Source organism: Thamnophis sirtalis, unplaced genomic scaffold (genome assembly GCF_051295495.1).
Source record: "Thamnophis sirtalis isolate CommonGarterSnake01/CBP01778 unplaced genomic scaffold, rThaSir2_p1.2 scaffold_2, whole genome shotgun sequence".
Taxonomy (NCBI): Eukaryota; Metazoa; Chordata; class Lepidosauria; order Squamata; family Natricidae; genus Thamnophis; species Thamnophis sirtalis.
In genome coordinates, this window is record NW_028261382.1 from 22,516,125 (window position 1) to 22,531,272 (window position 15,148).

At 39.9% G+C, this 15,148-nt stretch overlaps 1 protein-coding gene across 1 annotated transcript in view; it reads right to left on the reverse strand.

Moving 5' to 3' along the window:
• The window catches only part of ITGA11 (integrin subunit alpha 11), a 79,207-nt gene that overhangs the window by 17,527 nt on the left and 46,532 nt on the right, over nt 1-15,148 (reverse strand). The window contains exons 16-19 of the mRNA XM_087704395.1: nt 14,748-14,833; nt 14,230-14,437; nt 7,350-7,448; nt 459-535 (exon numbers count right to left, since the gene is read on the reverse strand). Coding sequence (XP_087560521.1) covers nt 459-535; nt 7,350-7,448; nt 14,230-14,437; nt 14,748-14,833 — 470 coding nt within the window. The remainder of the gene's footprint in view (nt 1-458; nt 536-7,349; nt 7,449-14,229; nt 14,438-14,747; nt 14,834-15,148) is intronic.

Below are 15,148 nucleotides of genomic sequence, written 5' to 3' on the forward strand. Positions count from 1 at the left end.
TCTCCTGATTGGGCGGAGGGGTTGGACTAGATGACCTCCAAGGAACCTTCCAACTCTATTATCCTATTCTACAATCTTCTAATTACTTTGCAGTGCTTTTTAACTAGTCCTTGAGATGTAGCTTTGATGTTCTTGGGTGTGTCTGCTAAACTGGGGTTTAGAGGGGTCTGATGATGTCCAGCCCAGATCAGAATTCCAGGCAGAAGAGGGCATATGGCCTGTTGCCCTCCCAAACTTTTGACACCCATATTTCCAAGGAGTGTTTTCATGGCAAAGAAAAAAAAATCACCTGAGGAGGCAGCACAGTTGACAGCTGTCTTGCAAAACTAGAAACAGTTACAAAGGTGAAGCTAGGGGGAGAAATCTAATTTATGGGTTCTGAGGGAACGGGTGGGTGAGAGAAAAAAGCCCAAGTGATCATGATTGGGTGATAGAAGAAGTAAAAAAAAATTACTAACCTGCTGGCATTCAAAAATATCTCCAAGTTTTGGAGGAAAATTGACTTTTTGAACTCGAAATCCAAGCGAAAAGCAACCTGTAGAGATCAGAACAGATTTAGGACATTAAAAAAGTATTTCTGCCACTATTCTCTTTATACTATCCATTATACTACCACTTCATAATGCCTTGGTGAGACCACACTTGGAATACTGCATCTAATTTTGGTCACCACAATATAAAAAAGATGATGAAATTCTGGAAAGAGTGCAGAGAAGGGGCAACAAAGATGATTGGGGGGCTAAAGGCTAAAATATATGAAGAACAGTTGCAGGAATTGTGTATGTTCAATCTAGTGAAAAGAAGGAGTAGGGGGTGACATAGCAGCATTCCATTATATGAGAGGCAGCCATAAAGAAGAGGGGGTGTCAGCCTCTGTTTTGCTGCTTGCTTTTCGGCTGCCATTGAAACGGGGAGGGAGGGCATGGTAATTGGGTGAGGGAAATAATCTGTACAGGAGGACTGTTACTTGGGAGTTGTTCTCACCATTCGTTTGCCCATGTGGAAGGAGGGGAGTTTCCCGCCAAGGCCAACAGTTCAGCATTCCAACTTGATGATGATTTTTGAAGATGTCTCCCACCTGACAGCTGTGGTGATATATGATTGGACTATGGACTGGGGTAACAAGGGGAGGGGAATGAATCATGTATTGATATCTATTGCTTTCGCGCATCTTTTGCTCAGATCCAGCTTTGCTTAGCTTCTCATCACTTATAATCAGTAAAAGTACACTTAATTATGAAAAATGGAGTCGAGTGGTTTCTTTCTTGGTTATTGAGTGAAGGAGCCGTGACAGGGGGTCAACTTATTTTCCAAAGGTCCAGAAGGCAAGACAAAAAGCAACAAACAAAAAGAGGAGAAAACTAGAACTAAGGACAGTAAGAATAACCAACCAATGGAACTGTGTGCCTTCAGAAGTTCCCGGTGCTCCATCACTGGAGGTTTTTTAGAAGAGACAGGATTTGTCTAAAATGGTATAGGGTCTCCTGCTTGAGCAGAGGGTTGGACTAAAAGATCTCCAAGGTTCCTTCCAACTCTTATTCTGTTATAATCTCTGGAGAGCCATCTTAAGTACCAGGATGGTAGGCCATGTGATTATTTTTACTCTATTTCTTAGTAGACTTCAACTGTGGTAAGTCTAACATTTGATGGAAGTGAAGAAGTGTATTATATAATTACAAAAGGGTTAGTATAAGTATCGAAGGCAAGGCCCAGCCACTTCCAAAATAAATCAATCATTCTACCTACCTACCTACCTACCTACCTACCTACCTACCTACCTACCTACCTACCTACCTATCGTCTTTACAGCTCTCTCCAAGTGGTTTATAGAGTCAGCCAATTGCCCCCAACCATCTGGGTCCTCATTTTACTGACCTTGGAGGATGAAAGGCTGAGTCAAGCTTGAGCTGGGCAGGATGGAACTGCTGGCAAAGAATTGAATTAGCTTGCAATGCTGCATCCTAACTACTGCACCATCACAGCTCCTTCAATGCCGCTTGAAGATGGGCTAGCAACCTCTTTTGAAACAGGGCATAGAAGTAGCAATAGCAGTTAGACTTATATACCGCTTCATAGGGCTTTCAGCCCTCTCTAAGCGGTTTACAGAGTCAGCATATTGCCCCCACAGTCTGGGTCTTCATTTTACCCACCTCGGAAGGATGGAAGGCTGAGTCAACCTTGACCTGGTGAGATTTGAACAGCCAAACTGCAGTTAGCAGTCAGCTGAAGTGGCCTGCACTACTGCACTCTAACCACTGTGCCACCTCGGCTCTGTACTTTGTTTATGCCTTATTTTGATGGCAGCAGATTGGAGTAAATGCAATGCATTTGATTGGTTTAATAGTGTTCTTATTTGCCATGGGTGGAGTGGGTTGGAAGTGGTTGCCAAAAATATGTTTTGAGTACATTTGAATTACAATAGTTTGCATATAAATGTGTGTGGATTGGGAGAAAGCATGCGTGCCATTCAGTGCTTTGAAGTAAGTTGTTTATAAATATTTTTTTAAAATTAGAAATAAATGAAAAGCTGCTGTATAGTAAAAGAAGCCTCCACTCTCCAGAGTCATATATTAGAATATCTGATCTTTGGAGATTCTCAGTCATTCAGGTCATGGTCGTCCCACAGGTGCTTTTTTCAAGAGGAAAGTGGACTTTCTGGTTTTTCTTTGAAGACATAGAATCTCTGATGTTCTGGAGCATCAGTGGATGTGTGTGTCAAAAAGTCTGGATGGTGACAACAACTGTGTGATCTAAGCTCTTCCCACTTTTAATGGCACCGTAAAACTGACAATGGTGGGATTTTGCTTGCCTTCACATATTTTACCGTTCCTCATCCTTGCCAAAGCAAAGCCATCCTTCCCTCCCAGGCTGCTCCACTTCAGTTCCCGTCTTTTTTTTTGCAAGTTGGAATTAAAAAGAAACAAAAAACCCTATTACGATGGAGCTTGTTGAAGGAGGGTTCTCTTCAGATTTCATCTCCCAGGTGTCTGTGAGACTTGTTTTGGAGCCTCGAGTTCTCCCTGTTGGAGGGCTTGAAAAGGAGCTAAAGCCACCCTGTAGGAGTGGTGAAGTATAGAGAGGTGACTTGCAGGTTGCAGAGAGGTGCAACTCTTCTGCTTGACCCAGGGTTCTTCCCTCTCATCCACGACAAGGAGAAGAGGCAGTCATCATGGCTGCCATGAAGCTGGGACAGCCGAGGCAACAAAGAAATGTGTAAGAGCAGTGTAGATGAACAATGACTGGAGCTGGGTGAGACGATTCCTTTTTTATTTAGACCTAACTTTAAAAGAAAAAAAGAAGAAAATTCAGGAAAAGAGACTCTTAGAACTATTTCTTAAAACAGTGAATAATCATTCAGAGAAAAATCCTTGACCCGAAAGAAAGGAACCAAGGGGAGAAAAGCTAAAGACCTTTTAAAACATAGAAAATTGGACTTCTAACTGAGTAGGCATTGTTCTGGAAATTATAAAATGCTGGAACTATCTACTTGAATAGCTGACCATAAGTTGAATTAAATTTAGATTAATCAATTTGTCAGACTCAAAACAACACTGAAACCTAACCCGAGGGTGCCTATACTGGTGATTGGAAAATATACTATACCTCTACAAGCCTGCAAAATTTCAGATAAGAGAAATTAACAACATCCATTTTGGGGACTGTGTGATACTCACTGTTTTATAACTATCTACTTTATGATTACTGGACTCTATTGTGAGAATAAAGAAGACCTTTAAGTAAAGTAAAGTGACTTTTCATTTTTGGAACTACTTAAATGGAACAGATTAATAATTCTGAGATGTATATAACTATGATTATTGAACCTTCTGAGGAGCAACATTGGACCCGAATATATGGTTTTTGGACTATTGAGTAAGAGTAGGACTTACCAAAAAAAGACAAGATGCTCTTTCAGGGGGAAATGAGTGAGATTTCAAAAGAAATGGCATTGATGTTTCAAAGCATTAGGGATACTATGACAAAGAATCAGAGAAATGAAGAAGCTAGTGCAAGGCATAAATGGGAAAACTACTAATAATGAATGAAGATCAAAAAGTCCAGGAAAGAGAGGAGACAACAGAATGGAGGAAAAGATAGAACAGACAAATCCGCAAATAAAGCAAAGAAATGAGAAGAAAATGATAAAGATAATAATGACTGATGAAATAAACTAAGGGGAAAGTATTTTAAGAGATTTAAAAATGGAATCAGATAAGCTGGAAGATACTTTTGAAGGGGAGATAGGGGCTTGGGTGGACACTCTGGAGATCTGGAAGCTTAGAGGGATAGAGATGGGAGAAATATTTAGACTGAATGGTGAAGATGGAGATGTTGATAAAGACAAAGATCTAAGAGAGGAGTATGGGAGGCAAGCTAAAAAATAAATAATTGAAATATTAAAACGGGCAAGAGATGATGGATAGAAAGGATTCTCCCCCCCTAATATTGATAGCCTGATTAAAAACTAGAATAGAGGTAGAAATAAGAATACACACTTTTATATAAAGCAACATTTAGATGGAAAGATTGGAGGTTTAGATATGGCATTATTATGTATGTTTAAATAATATAATGATTGGTACTAGAATGGTGTATTGAAACATTGAACAACCAAATAATGAAGGATTATGTCTTAATATAAACATGTGTATTAACACTAGAATTAATAAGAGTAGCCTGATTAGAAACTAGAATAGAGGTAAACATAACAGACAGGGGGAATATTAGCATATATTTTTTTTACATATAAGCAATAACTAGAGGGAAAGACTAGAGGCTGAAAGATGATATTACTATGTATGCTTAAATTATATCATTGGCATTAAAATGGAACATTGAAATATTGAATGACTACTTTAAAACAAATATGTATATTAATACTAGGATTACATAAATTTGAATAATGTAACAAATATTATTAATATTATTATTGCTACTTGTATCAAAATGAATTATACCTAGAGGCCACACAGTTCACATATGGATATTTATGTATATTTAAAAATAAAAATCCAATAAAACTCAAAAATAAGTCCTGCAAAAAGCTGAAAGTTGGAGGCGTTATTTCCAGTTGATTTTCAGCAGAAATGAAACAACAAACAAACAAACAAACAAACAAAAAAGAGAGATTCATTTCTCTCCACAACGCGTGAAATGTCAATAAAAGTCTCCCCTTGCCACACAAAAAAGCCAGGTTCCAAGGTTAACTGTTTTAACTTGGCATTACATCATGTGTAGCTTTTGGATACTGAAAATAATAATTTAAAAAGCAGGCTCCCTCGAGCCATCCTGGTTTATCAATTGAGGAGAAGCAGAAACTTGGGTCTCCAAAACACGGGCATCAAATGGAATGTCAAATGACTCACTTTTAATGGAGTCCCATGGAGGAGACCAAGACCAGGCTTCCCAGGGGGCTTCCAGCTATGGCTTATAGTGTGTGTGGGGGCAGCTGGCAGAGGGAATTGTTTGCCCATAGATGGGGGAAAGGGGAAGGAAAGGCACCTCTGAGGTTTGAAGCATGGGGAATTATCACAAGTTGCTGGTGAATTATAGCAGCTTGGCATTCAACATTTTAAATCAGAGTTGCCGCAGCTGGTCAATATTGACCCCCAAAGATCAATGGGACTATTCAAAGAGTTGCTGTTATTAGTAATACTATTAGTTATTAAATCATTTTTATATAATACATACTTGAGGGTTGATGAACAATCTGAAACTTCATGAAAGGCGGATGAGCAGAAGAATTTGGGGACCTCTGACTTAAATTCTAGCTATCAGAAACACTAGAATAATAAATTTATCTGCTTCCTTGAACCTTGAAAATCCGCTATCAGATTTCTCAGCTTCAGCATCTCAAACTGTTGCTTTGTTTATATTTTATTTCAGAAGGAAATAGCACAGAATGACCACAAAATAATAATTTGCATTCTTTGTTATGCTACTGCTGAAAGAGTTTATAATATTCTGGTCTAAAATTTCATCTGTGTTTAGACTTTTGGGAGGTTAGAACTTTTAATTGATCCTTAACATAAAGAAGGCATAGAAGATAAAGTGCTATTTAAGACTTCTGACATTCAGCAACCTTTGTGTTCTTCCATCTCCCCAAAAAGTCATTAATGAGAAGGAAATGAAACTGGGAGCTAAACTGTCAACAGCCATTCAAAAAACTCCAATTCAAAAAAAAAATTAAATTGCTTAATTAGGGAGAAAGCTTTTGGTTTTGTCTTCTAGTTTTTAACTGGCTGCTCAAAGACTGTTTAAGATGCTGGACCATCTTAATGCAGCTGAAACCTCTTGGCCAACCTATTATTTTCTTATTTGGCAATACAGACTTGGAAAAGCTAATATTAATCTGCCAGTTTTTAATGGTTCTGGAATTCTTAACAAACTCTTCTGGCCTGAAAAGCAACTGCAATTACGTGATATGGAATCTGTGTTCAGCAGCATTACTCAGTCAATGTCTGGAGAGAGTCAGCCTTTAATTTCATGCTCTGGAGTTATCTTTGGTCACGCAGACACATCTCGTGTAGTTCTTCCTACCATACAAACCCTTGGCCAAGCTTCCATGTAATATAATGAATATTTATAAAGGCATCTATCTCAATGAGTTTTAGTCATTGAGTCTTTTGGTCCTGGTTTACTAGCAGAGTTATCTAACAGGATACCACAAAGCTATGTTCGCCTGACACATCCGCTTTCTGAGCAGGACAAATAGAAAGAAGGCAAGCTTTTCAGTAAAGTAACAAGGGTTTCTCAGCCACTCTATGAATTATCCAATCTTATATTTGTTAGTGAAGATGTTGCTGAAAAATAACACGTAAAGGGAATGGGTTTTTATATGGAGGCACATGAGAGGTAGATTCTGGTATGAGCCCACTTGAATCAGTATTTGCCTTCTGGCTCTGATTGATGAGTCTTGGGGTTCTCCTAAAATTTTAAATTGTTCCTGCCAACCTATTCTCGTCCAGGTTCCACTACAGAAAGAACTTCATGACAAGATGGAAACCCACTCTATTCTTCCTGCTAGCTTTAAAAGATGCAGCTGCAAAGGGCTATTTTGTCCACCCTGCAAATAAAGTGTTCTGTTTCTACTGACAGCTGTCCAGTGAGGGGATAGCTGAAAGATAGCTCATATATCACCCATCAGCAAGAGCTATGACTGGCCTCTTTTGTCTCTCTCTTTCCTTGCCATATCTCCAGAATGTGAGCCAAATTTTAATTGATGTGAACTGTTCTGGGAAGCAGCAACAGTGTAAAAAGCCGGAATCTTTAAACATGCAGACAGGGAATGACTTATTCAACCAAACCCTAGGCTGATAGTCATGTTTCATTTAGGAATCTCTAGTTACCTTTGCTTTAGCCCGGAAGAAGGGGTAGCTGACATTGCAAACTCTGCTGTTTGAATGTTTCTCCTCAGACATACATTCTATGTTAATATCCGGGTCATCCTGAAATGAAAGGGAAAAGATGCAGATTGCAAGTTAAGGCTCATCCTGTAAATTTACATGCAACTACAATAATAGGACAGTAGAGTCTAGATGCTTACTCAAGGCACAAATGACCAGATTCAAAATAACATAATTTGGACCCATTGTGGGATGACTTAGCTCTCAAGAATAATATAATATACTGGGAGAGGGAAAAAGGGATTGATCAGCAGCAAGATGAATGAATGACAGCTATGATGGATACACCATTGGAAGGCCAAACGATCCATTTGTGCCCTGGAAGTGGGTGCATAGCACATCCACTGACTTTAGGACTCCAGGTGGCCCCTGAAATCCTTGAGGAGGAATCCTTGAGTGCTACCTATGCACATCCAAAAAACACTGCCAACCTGAAAGATTAATGTGGCAGAAATGGGAAATTATCCACAGCATGAGAAGTATCACAGAAAATAAAGTCTTCTTTAAATATTGATCCCCACTGCCATCTACACTGTACCCATTATTCTTGATGGAATACAGAAAGGGTTTGCTCTAGATTTCTTCCAGAATGTTCTCTCAGCATTCCAATCTCAGCTGCACTCTCAGAACTTTCTAGTAGTCCAATGCAACTTTTATATGACCCACCCAGTTGGATAAGAATCTCTACTGATCTCACAAACCCATCTACCTGGTTTCCATGGTGCCAGTATGGAACTGGTTTGTTTTCTTCCAGAATATCCAGGTTTTTTTCAATTTAGTTTGGAGCCTTAATATTTCCCAGAAGTGTCCCACCCAGGTTTCACACTGCTTTTTGAGATTGACTAAGATTGTTTAGGCATTACCCCCGATGTGGGCAATCATATCAACCGCCTTTAATTAATTTCATTGGAATGAACATGAAATCTAATTTTCCAAAAAAGTAGTTTTTGTCCAGGTTTTACTCATTGTTACTACAAAATCTTCCTAGGATAGCAATAGCAGTTAGACTTATATACCTTATATACCGGTATACTTATATACCGCTTCATAGGGCTTTCAGCCCTCTCTAAGCGGTTTACAGAGCCAGCATATTGTCCCCACAGTCTGGGTCCTCATTTTACCCACCTTGGAAGGGTGGAAGGCTGAGTCAACCCTGAGCCGGTGAGATTAGAACCGCTGAACTGCAGATAACAGTCAGCTGAAGGGGCCTGCAGTACTGCACTCTACCCACTGCGCCACCTCGGCTCTCAGAGGTGAATCTCAGAGACCCAGGCTAACTTTGCAGCCTTCCAGCCTGTCCAGCAGATAACTGGGCCCATCAGATGAAGCATTTGTTTTCAAAATCTTTCAAAGGAGAAATGCCCATTAGAGGGCTACATCCACTTATTTAATAATGAGAGCCAAAAGAAGTGTGTGAATGTCAAGGTGATCATTGCACAAATCTGGACTTTCCACATTTCCAATCATTCCCAAGGGAACGAAGGAAAAAAGGGGACATTTTCCATCCCTGTAACCACTGAAGGAAGCTCCTATTTGAAGCCATCAAACTTTATGGAGCTTGACTCATAAAATGATACATGCATTTATGTGACCCCATCATAAATAAAGCCAATTTCTTTTCTATCATTTCTCTCTTTCTCTCTCTCTTGTGTATATTTACAGATGAAATGTTAACTTTGGATGTTAACAGGGAAGAAGATCTTTGTGAGCAATCTGGGTGTTGGTAAGAAGATACAGGGCTTAGAGCCTGATTATTGAGGAATCAACTGTCTCCCATAGTATCTGCCCAGGCAATTTTATTTGGCAAGATTGGCTTCCTGTTGGTTCCTTTGATTAAACAATGTCATCTGTCAGGTTCCTGGAAGTGCTCTTTCTCTATAACAAGTTGCACCCTCAGGAATCAAATTCCCCCTGAAGTCTGAATGGCCCTTGAAAGACCAGGATGATCTGGTTCTTTGCCCAGGTGTTTGACAAGAATGGTTGAAGCCCCTTTTTACTATATAGGCTTTTTCTTTAGTCCCAACTGAAAGTCTGTAGAGATTCTCAGTCATCCAGGTCATGGTTGTCTCAAAGGTACTTTTCTCAGGAGGCAATTGGATTTTCTTGTTTTTTCTTTTGAAGACATTTTGCTTCTCATCCAAGAAGCTTCTTTGGCTCTGACGCTTCTCCACTATCCTGTCAGACTTCAACTGGTTTTGTCATCCTACCCTTCTTTTTGTCTCTAGTTCTTCCTGTTTTTAACATTTTAAACAATTTGTAAATGGCTCAGAGTTGCTGGGAGTCAGGAGGCATTTAAGCACAATAGCTGTAGTAAAATAATCAGTTTGACTTTGGAAATGTCAGTGATCTGCAAGATGATAATACCAGAGTTTTCTTGATGGCCTTTTAGGACATCAAAAACTTGATTGTTGCATTATAATTTGTACAGTTGGCTGTTAAGTGTCAGCTGCTCAGAGCTGCTTTTAATTAGAATGACATATAAATGGAGAATATGCTATTACTGTTCATGGACCGATTGGTTTGAAATCAAACAGTGCCCCAGCTCGAATTAATCCCCAGTGAAGTTTGAAATGCTACCCTGAAAATGATCAGGATTTCTGTCCTTTAATTATCTCTCGGACCCAATGCTGTAAGTATGTACAGAAAAGGACAACAGCCAAATAGCACATCCAGCCAATTTGTATTGATGGAGGAAGAATGATTCTGTCAAAAAATACAAATCCAATACAGATAGGAATTAAAGAGTCTCTGCAAGAAAAAAGATTACTCTGTAGTCATCTTGATTCGGGAATGAAAAACTCCATCTGATCTAGGACTTGATCCTTCTCTGGAAAGTTGTAGCCCTCCAATCCTTCAGAACTCCCCGAATGGTATACTCCTGAATTATAGGAGATTCCGTTTAAAAAAAAAATGAAAGAAAAAAAAACCCTATCAGTAGACAAAGATTACTTGCTCTGATAGTTCTTCTCCCAATATTTTTCTTTGGTTATTTCAGGGTAATCCATCAGAAAGCAGAGAAGTTTTTACACTATTTTGTGGGTAGTTGTTCCTGCAATTTTCCACTGGCAGGCTTTAAAAACCAACAAAAGGAATTCTTCATGCTGCATAGATTAGTGAGGCCTCGACAGCAAGGTCAGCATCTTTACTACTAAAGAGGGATGGAAGGCCCAGGCTGTCCAAAACATACAACAAAGTGCTTACATATGCTGACAGCACATTTATACATTTCTGAGCGAGGAGGCGGTTTTGGAGGCCCAGCCAGGATGTAAATCCTAGCATCACCCAGTGGCTGAATGAGAGATGATGCATATGGTAATGCCATAAGAACATGTTTTCTGTGCCCAGGCACAGTGTGCATTACACACACTCACAGTTATTTAGTCACTGGTGATTGGTTTGCCATTAATTCAGTGAGGAAGACATGACGCTATTGATTATCACAAGCCAAATCCTAAAAGGAATATCAGTGAAACATGAAGATGCAGGTGGGATGTTCTGGAGGTAGAAATGGATGTGCATTTGGGTGTGAGGGAGGCCAACTGGTGAAGTCTTGTGTAGCCTGTTATGAGAAATCCACAGGTTTGCCTCATTCTGCTGCATCTCTACTTGGGGCAATAGACATTTTAGCATTCCCACATGAAGATCTTTCAGAAGAGAGACTGATATGCAGAATGAATGCTGCCAAGTGGTTTGGATAGCATTTGTTGGCTACTGGTCAACTGGCCTCCCCTGGAAGGGGAGCAGATTTTGTAAGAGGAAAACTGCCTTTCTTACAGCTCAGACTTGCAGGATTCAGGATGACAAAGCTGCTGATGTGGATGCTGCCATATGAAAATGATAAATCAAAATCATTTTCAAATAAAGCCTTTTCAAGCTTTGGCATTTGAAGCTTCCTATCATTAAAGCTTCTGTTTTTTTTTCCTCCCAAGTGCTTAACAGATGCTTGGCAAACCCATCTAGCTTTAACATGAGCAATTCTTAGGGTATTGGCTGTAGAATCAAACCCATCTAGCCTCTACTTTCTTCCTCTGGGGAAAAAAAAACACCTCTTACTGCCATCAGCTCAAATATACTGCAGAGGGAGAAAGGAGGAGCAGGAGGAAAAAGCTGAAATAAATAGATGAGGTGGTTGACCACTGGTGGATTTTGGAGCTGAAGACCCTATTAGGTCAGACACCTCTTTTTCAGGGATAGTCCACTGCTAGCTCTGCATCTTCTCAAGTGACCGGGTGGATGGATGGATGGATGGATGGATGGAAGGAAGGTAGGAATGTAGGAAGGAAAGAACAATCACAAATGGGTATAGGTTCATACTTAATATTTCACACATCATACAAAACCAAGATCTGCTTCTCTATGATTTACCAAAAAGCCACAATTGTATGGCTACAACTAGAATTACTATGTAACAATCATAAATGAACATTGTATTAAGTTGCCTCTGTGTCATTTGTCACAACCACATGTGGGCAAATCATTGTTCTTTTCCAGTTTAATGCTACATACTGAAATCCTAACTTACCTGAAGGCCTATCAACAAAACCTGGATTTAAATCTAAATTCTCTCAAGCAATGTCATCTCTCTTTCCTGTGGAATTCCTGCTGTTCCTCTTATGTGAGTTAGAGAACAAAAGCAGCAATCTTTGAGAGTTTCAGAGCCTTCAAATGGAAAGAGAGATGGGAAATAGAAGCTGCTGTGGATTTTATTTGTCCCATTTTGTTCAGTTAATGTATTTTAAAGCACAGCTCTCTCTGTCACAAAAATGCCGGAAATACTTCTGCAGGGTGTTCGCCTTTTAAAAACTAAAACAATGAAAGGACAAAATTTCACAAAGAATGGAAAGGGTAATGTTGTAATGTGAGATTTAGTTCATCTACAGTAGAAAGATATGTTATTCTGGTAAAAAAAAGGCTCAAACATAAGCTCCAATGATAAAAAAAAATCAAAATTCCACATTAGTTAGTCAACGAGGGCTTCCTCTTCCCTGGCATCTTCCCCAACAAGGTGGGGGGGCAGAAATTCCACTTGTTGTTTGTGATTATTGAACAGTCGTATGCAATTCTATGTAAAATTGTTTAGAGTAGAGTACAGTAGAATAAAAACTTTATTGCCACTTTAAATGTACACTAATCAGCAAACATTAAAATGAAATTTTGTTGCATTTGGCCCTCAAAAGGTAACCATTATGCATATACCCACATGCCATGCATACATGACCCAGAGTCTAATTCAAATGTAAATGGTATAATTCAAAATATACATGGTGGGGGGAAAAGAATCCTGCAAGTTTCCAAGACAGATGGCATAAGGAACAAAGCTGTTCCAGAATTTAGTAGTCCTACTATAGATACTTGGAAACCTCCTCCAAGAGGGGGGCAACAGAAACAGACCATGAGGTGGGTTTGTGGGGTCTCTTAACAAGGCTTAGAGCTCTAAGAATACAACCCTTATAAGCAGCATCCTGAATAATGGGAAATACAGTAAGCTTCTTATAATCTTCTTGACTGTCCTCACCACTCTCTGTGTGGACTTTCTATCTGAGGCACTGCTGCCACCAAACCAAATAGGAATGGAGTTTGTTAAAACACTCTCAATTGTGCCTCTGAAAAATGTGGCCAGGACAGAAGGAAAAAGATCTGCACTCCTCATCTGATGTAGGAAATGCCGAGGCTGGTTTGCACGCTTCCCTAAGGATGACATGTGAAGAGACCAAGTCAGATTGTTAGTTATCTGCACCCCTAGCTACTTAATACTGTTAACCGCCTCTACAGCTGCATCCGTGATACTGAGTAGAGGATGACTAGCCAGCTTTCTCTAAAATCAACAATGATTGCCTTTGTTTTGTTAACATTCAAAATCAAGTTATTTTTATTGCACCTGTCCACCAAAGACTTCACCTCCTCCCTAGAAGAAAACTTGTTTAAACTTTAAACAAGCAGGCAAACTGCATTTGGTGAATTCCTTGCATGCAGAAAGAATGACAAGACAATAGGAAGAGCAAAGCATTTCTCTCCATGCCAAACAGGAATAAGCCAGGCATTTTTGTTTAGACAGGTTTTAGGGAAAGCAAGATTCCAGGAGTGGAAGAAGAAACCCAGGGTGAAATTAGAGGAGGGCATGAGAACCTCAGGACAACACATCACTCCCCCAAATCACAGGCCACAGAGCTTTCAAGATTTAGTTATCGCAGGTGAAGAGCACCATCCTCCTCCAAGAATAAGATTGGCCAATTAGTTCTGAGATAACCAGTCAGCTATGTCAAGGGACTAGTTTAACCACTGTCTCACCCTTCTGGGATTGGCCCGCCCCCTCGTGCCAGCAGAGAGGGCTCTGTCTGCCACCTGTGGCACGCATGCCATAAGTTCGTCACCACGGTCCTAGGATAAGATGGATGGCCAATAACTTTAATAAACAAATCAATATTATAAATAAATAATAAGGAGCTGCAGTTGATGGACAGGTGCAGCAAAATGTGACTTTTGGTGAGATGGGTAGCTACTATATATAAATCTGATATATGAATAAAATTAAAAAGTGGCTAAAACCAGTGTGGTATGGGTGAGGGGCTGGAGGGATGCTTGAAGGCTTATTCTTAGATGCACAGAGCACCTCATTCAATTCAAGTCAAACTTGGGGAGAGTTTGAAAAAATGTTACATCTATTTTAAAGACCCCAATAATGTTTTTGAACATTTTCCAACTCAAAAGAATTCTGCTCTTAATTTTCAACTAGCAAGACAGTAGGGGCCTTCAGAAAGAGATTTTTTATCATAAGAATTATCAGCCTTCTCTCCTGCAAGAGAGTGTTTAGGGAAAGCCTTACCTTCTGAATCAAGCTTGCAAACTGCAGGTTTCTTGAGAAGGAAATGTTTAGAATGGTGTTATATGCATTTTCTCCTCTGTTCTCCAACAGGGCTTCTACTGCTACCCTCCTTCTGGCACTCTCTATGACAAAAATGGAGGTATCAAAAGACAGCGTGTAGGCGGAGCAATCCGAGTGAGATTTTCTCAGGACCCGTCTGCAATATTCCCTATGAAAAGAGCAAATGTTATGGCAGCAGCAGCCAGATACCAAGGTCTGAAAGAGCATTAAGGGCATTTGTATGAATTCAATCCCTTGCACAGATAGACTGCAGTCAAGGCCAATTAGCAGCTGAGAGTACAATAGTGCTGGCAGCAGCCTGAGTGAAAGTGTGACCTTCACTGAGAATGATCCTGCCCTTCCAGGACAAAGGAAAAGAAAGAGATTCACCAGTTCAGGGTGACTTCCCTTCCACAAAGCTCTCAAAAATCCCTCCCAGATCCCTCTAACTTTAGGCTCACTCCAGAAGATCTACTCACATTGCAGTTGGGACATCTGTTTTAGCATCAAGAACCAAATTAGGGATGCAGTGCTCATCTTCGTTGCATCCGTTCCAGAATGGGACCTATTGGGTAGAGGGAAAGGGTTGGATGGTTTAGTCTAGGCATCCTCAGTGCTTGAAGTTATGCACAACTCAAGGAAAGACTGGCAATGTTGTCTCCTCACTAAGACAAAGCAGAAATCCTAAATCTTGTCTGTGGATATTCAGTTATACAAGTCATGGTTGTCCCAAAGGTGCTTTTTCAAAAGGCTATCGGACTTATTGTTTTTTCTTGAAGATGTTTTGCTTCTCACCAAAGAAAAACTGAAGAGGTTTTTTGGATGAGAAGCAAAACATGCTCAAGGAAAAATGAAGTTCAGTTGCCTTTTGAAAAAGCAC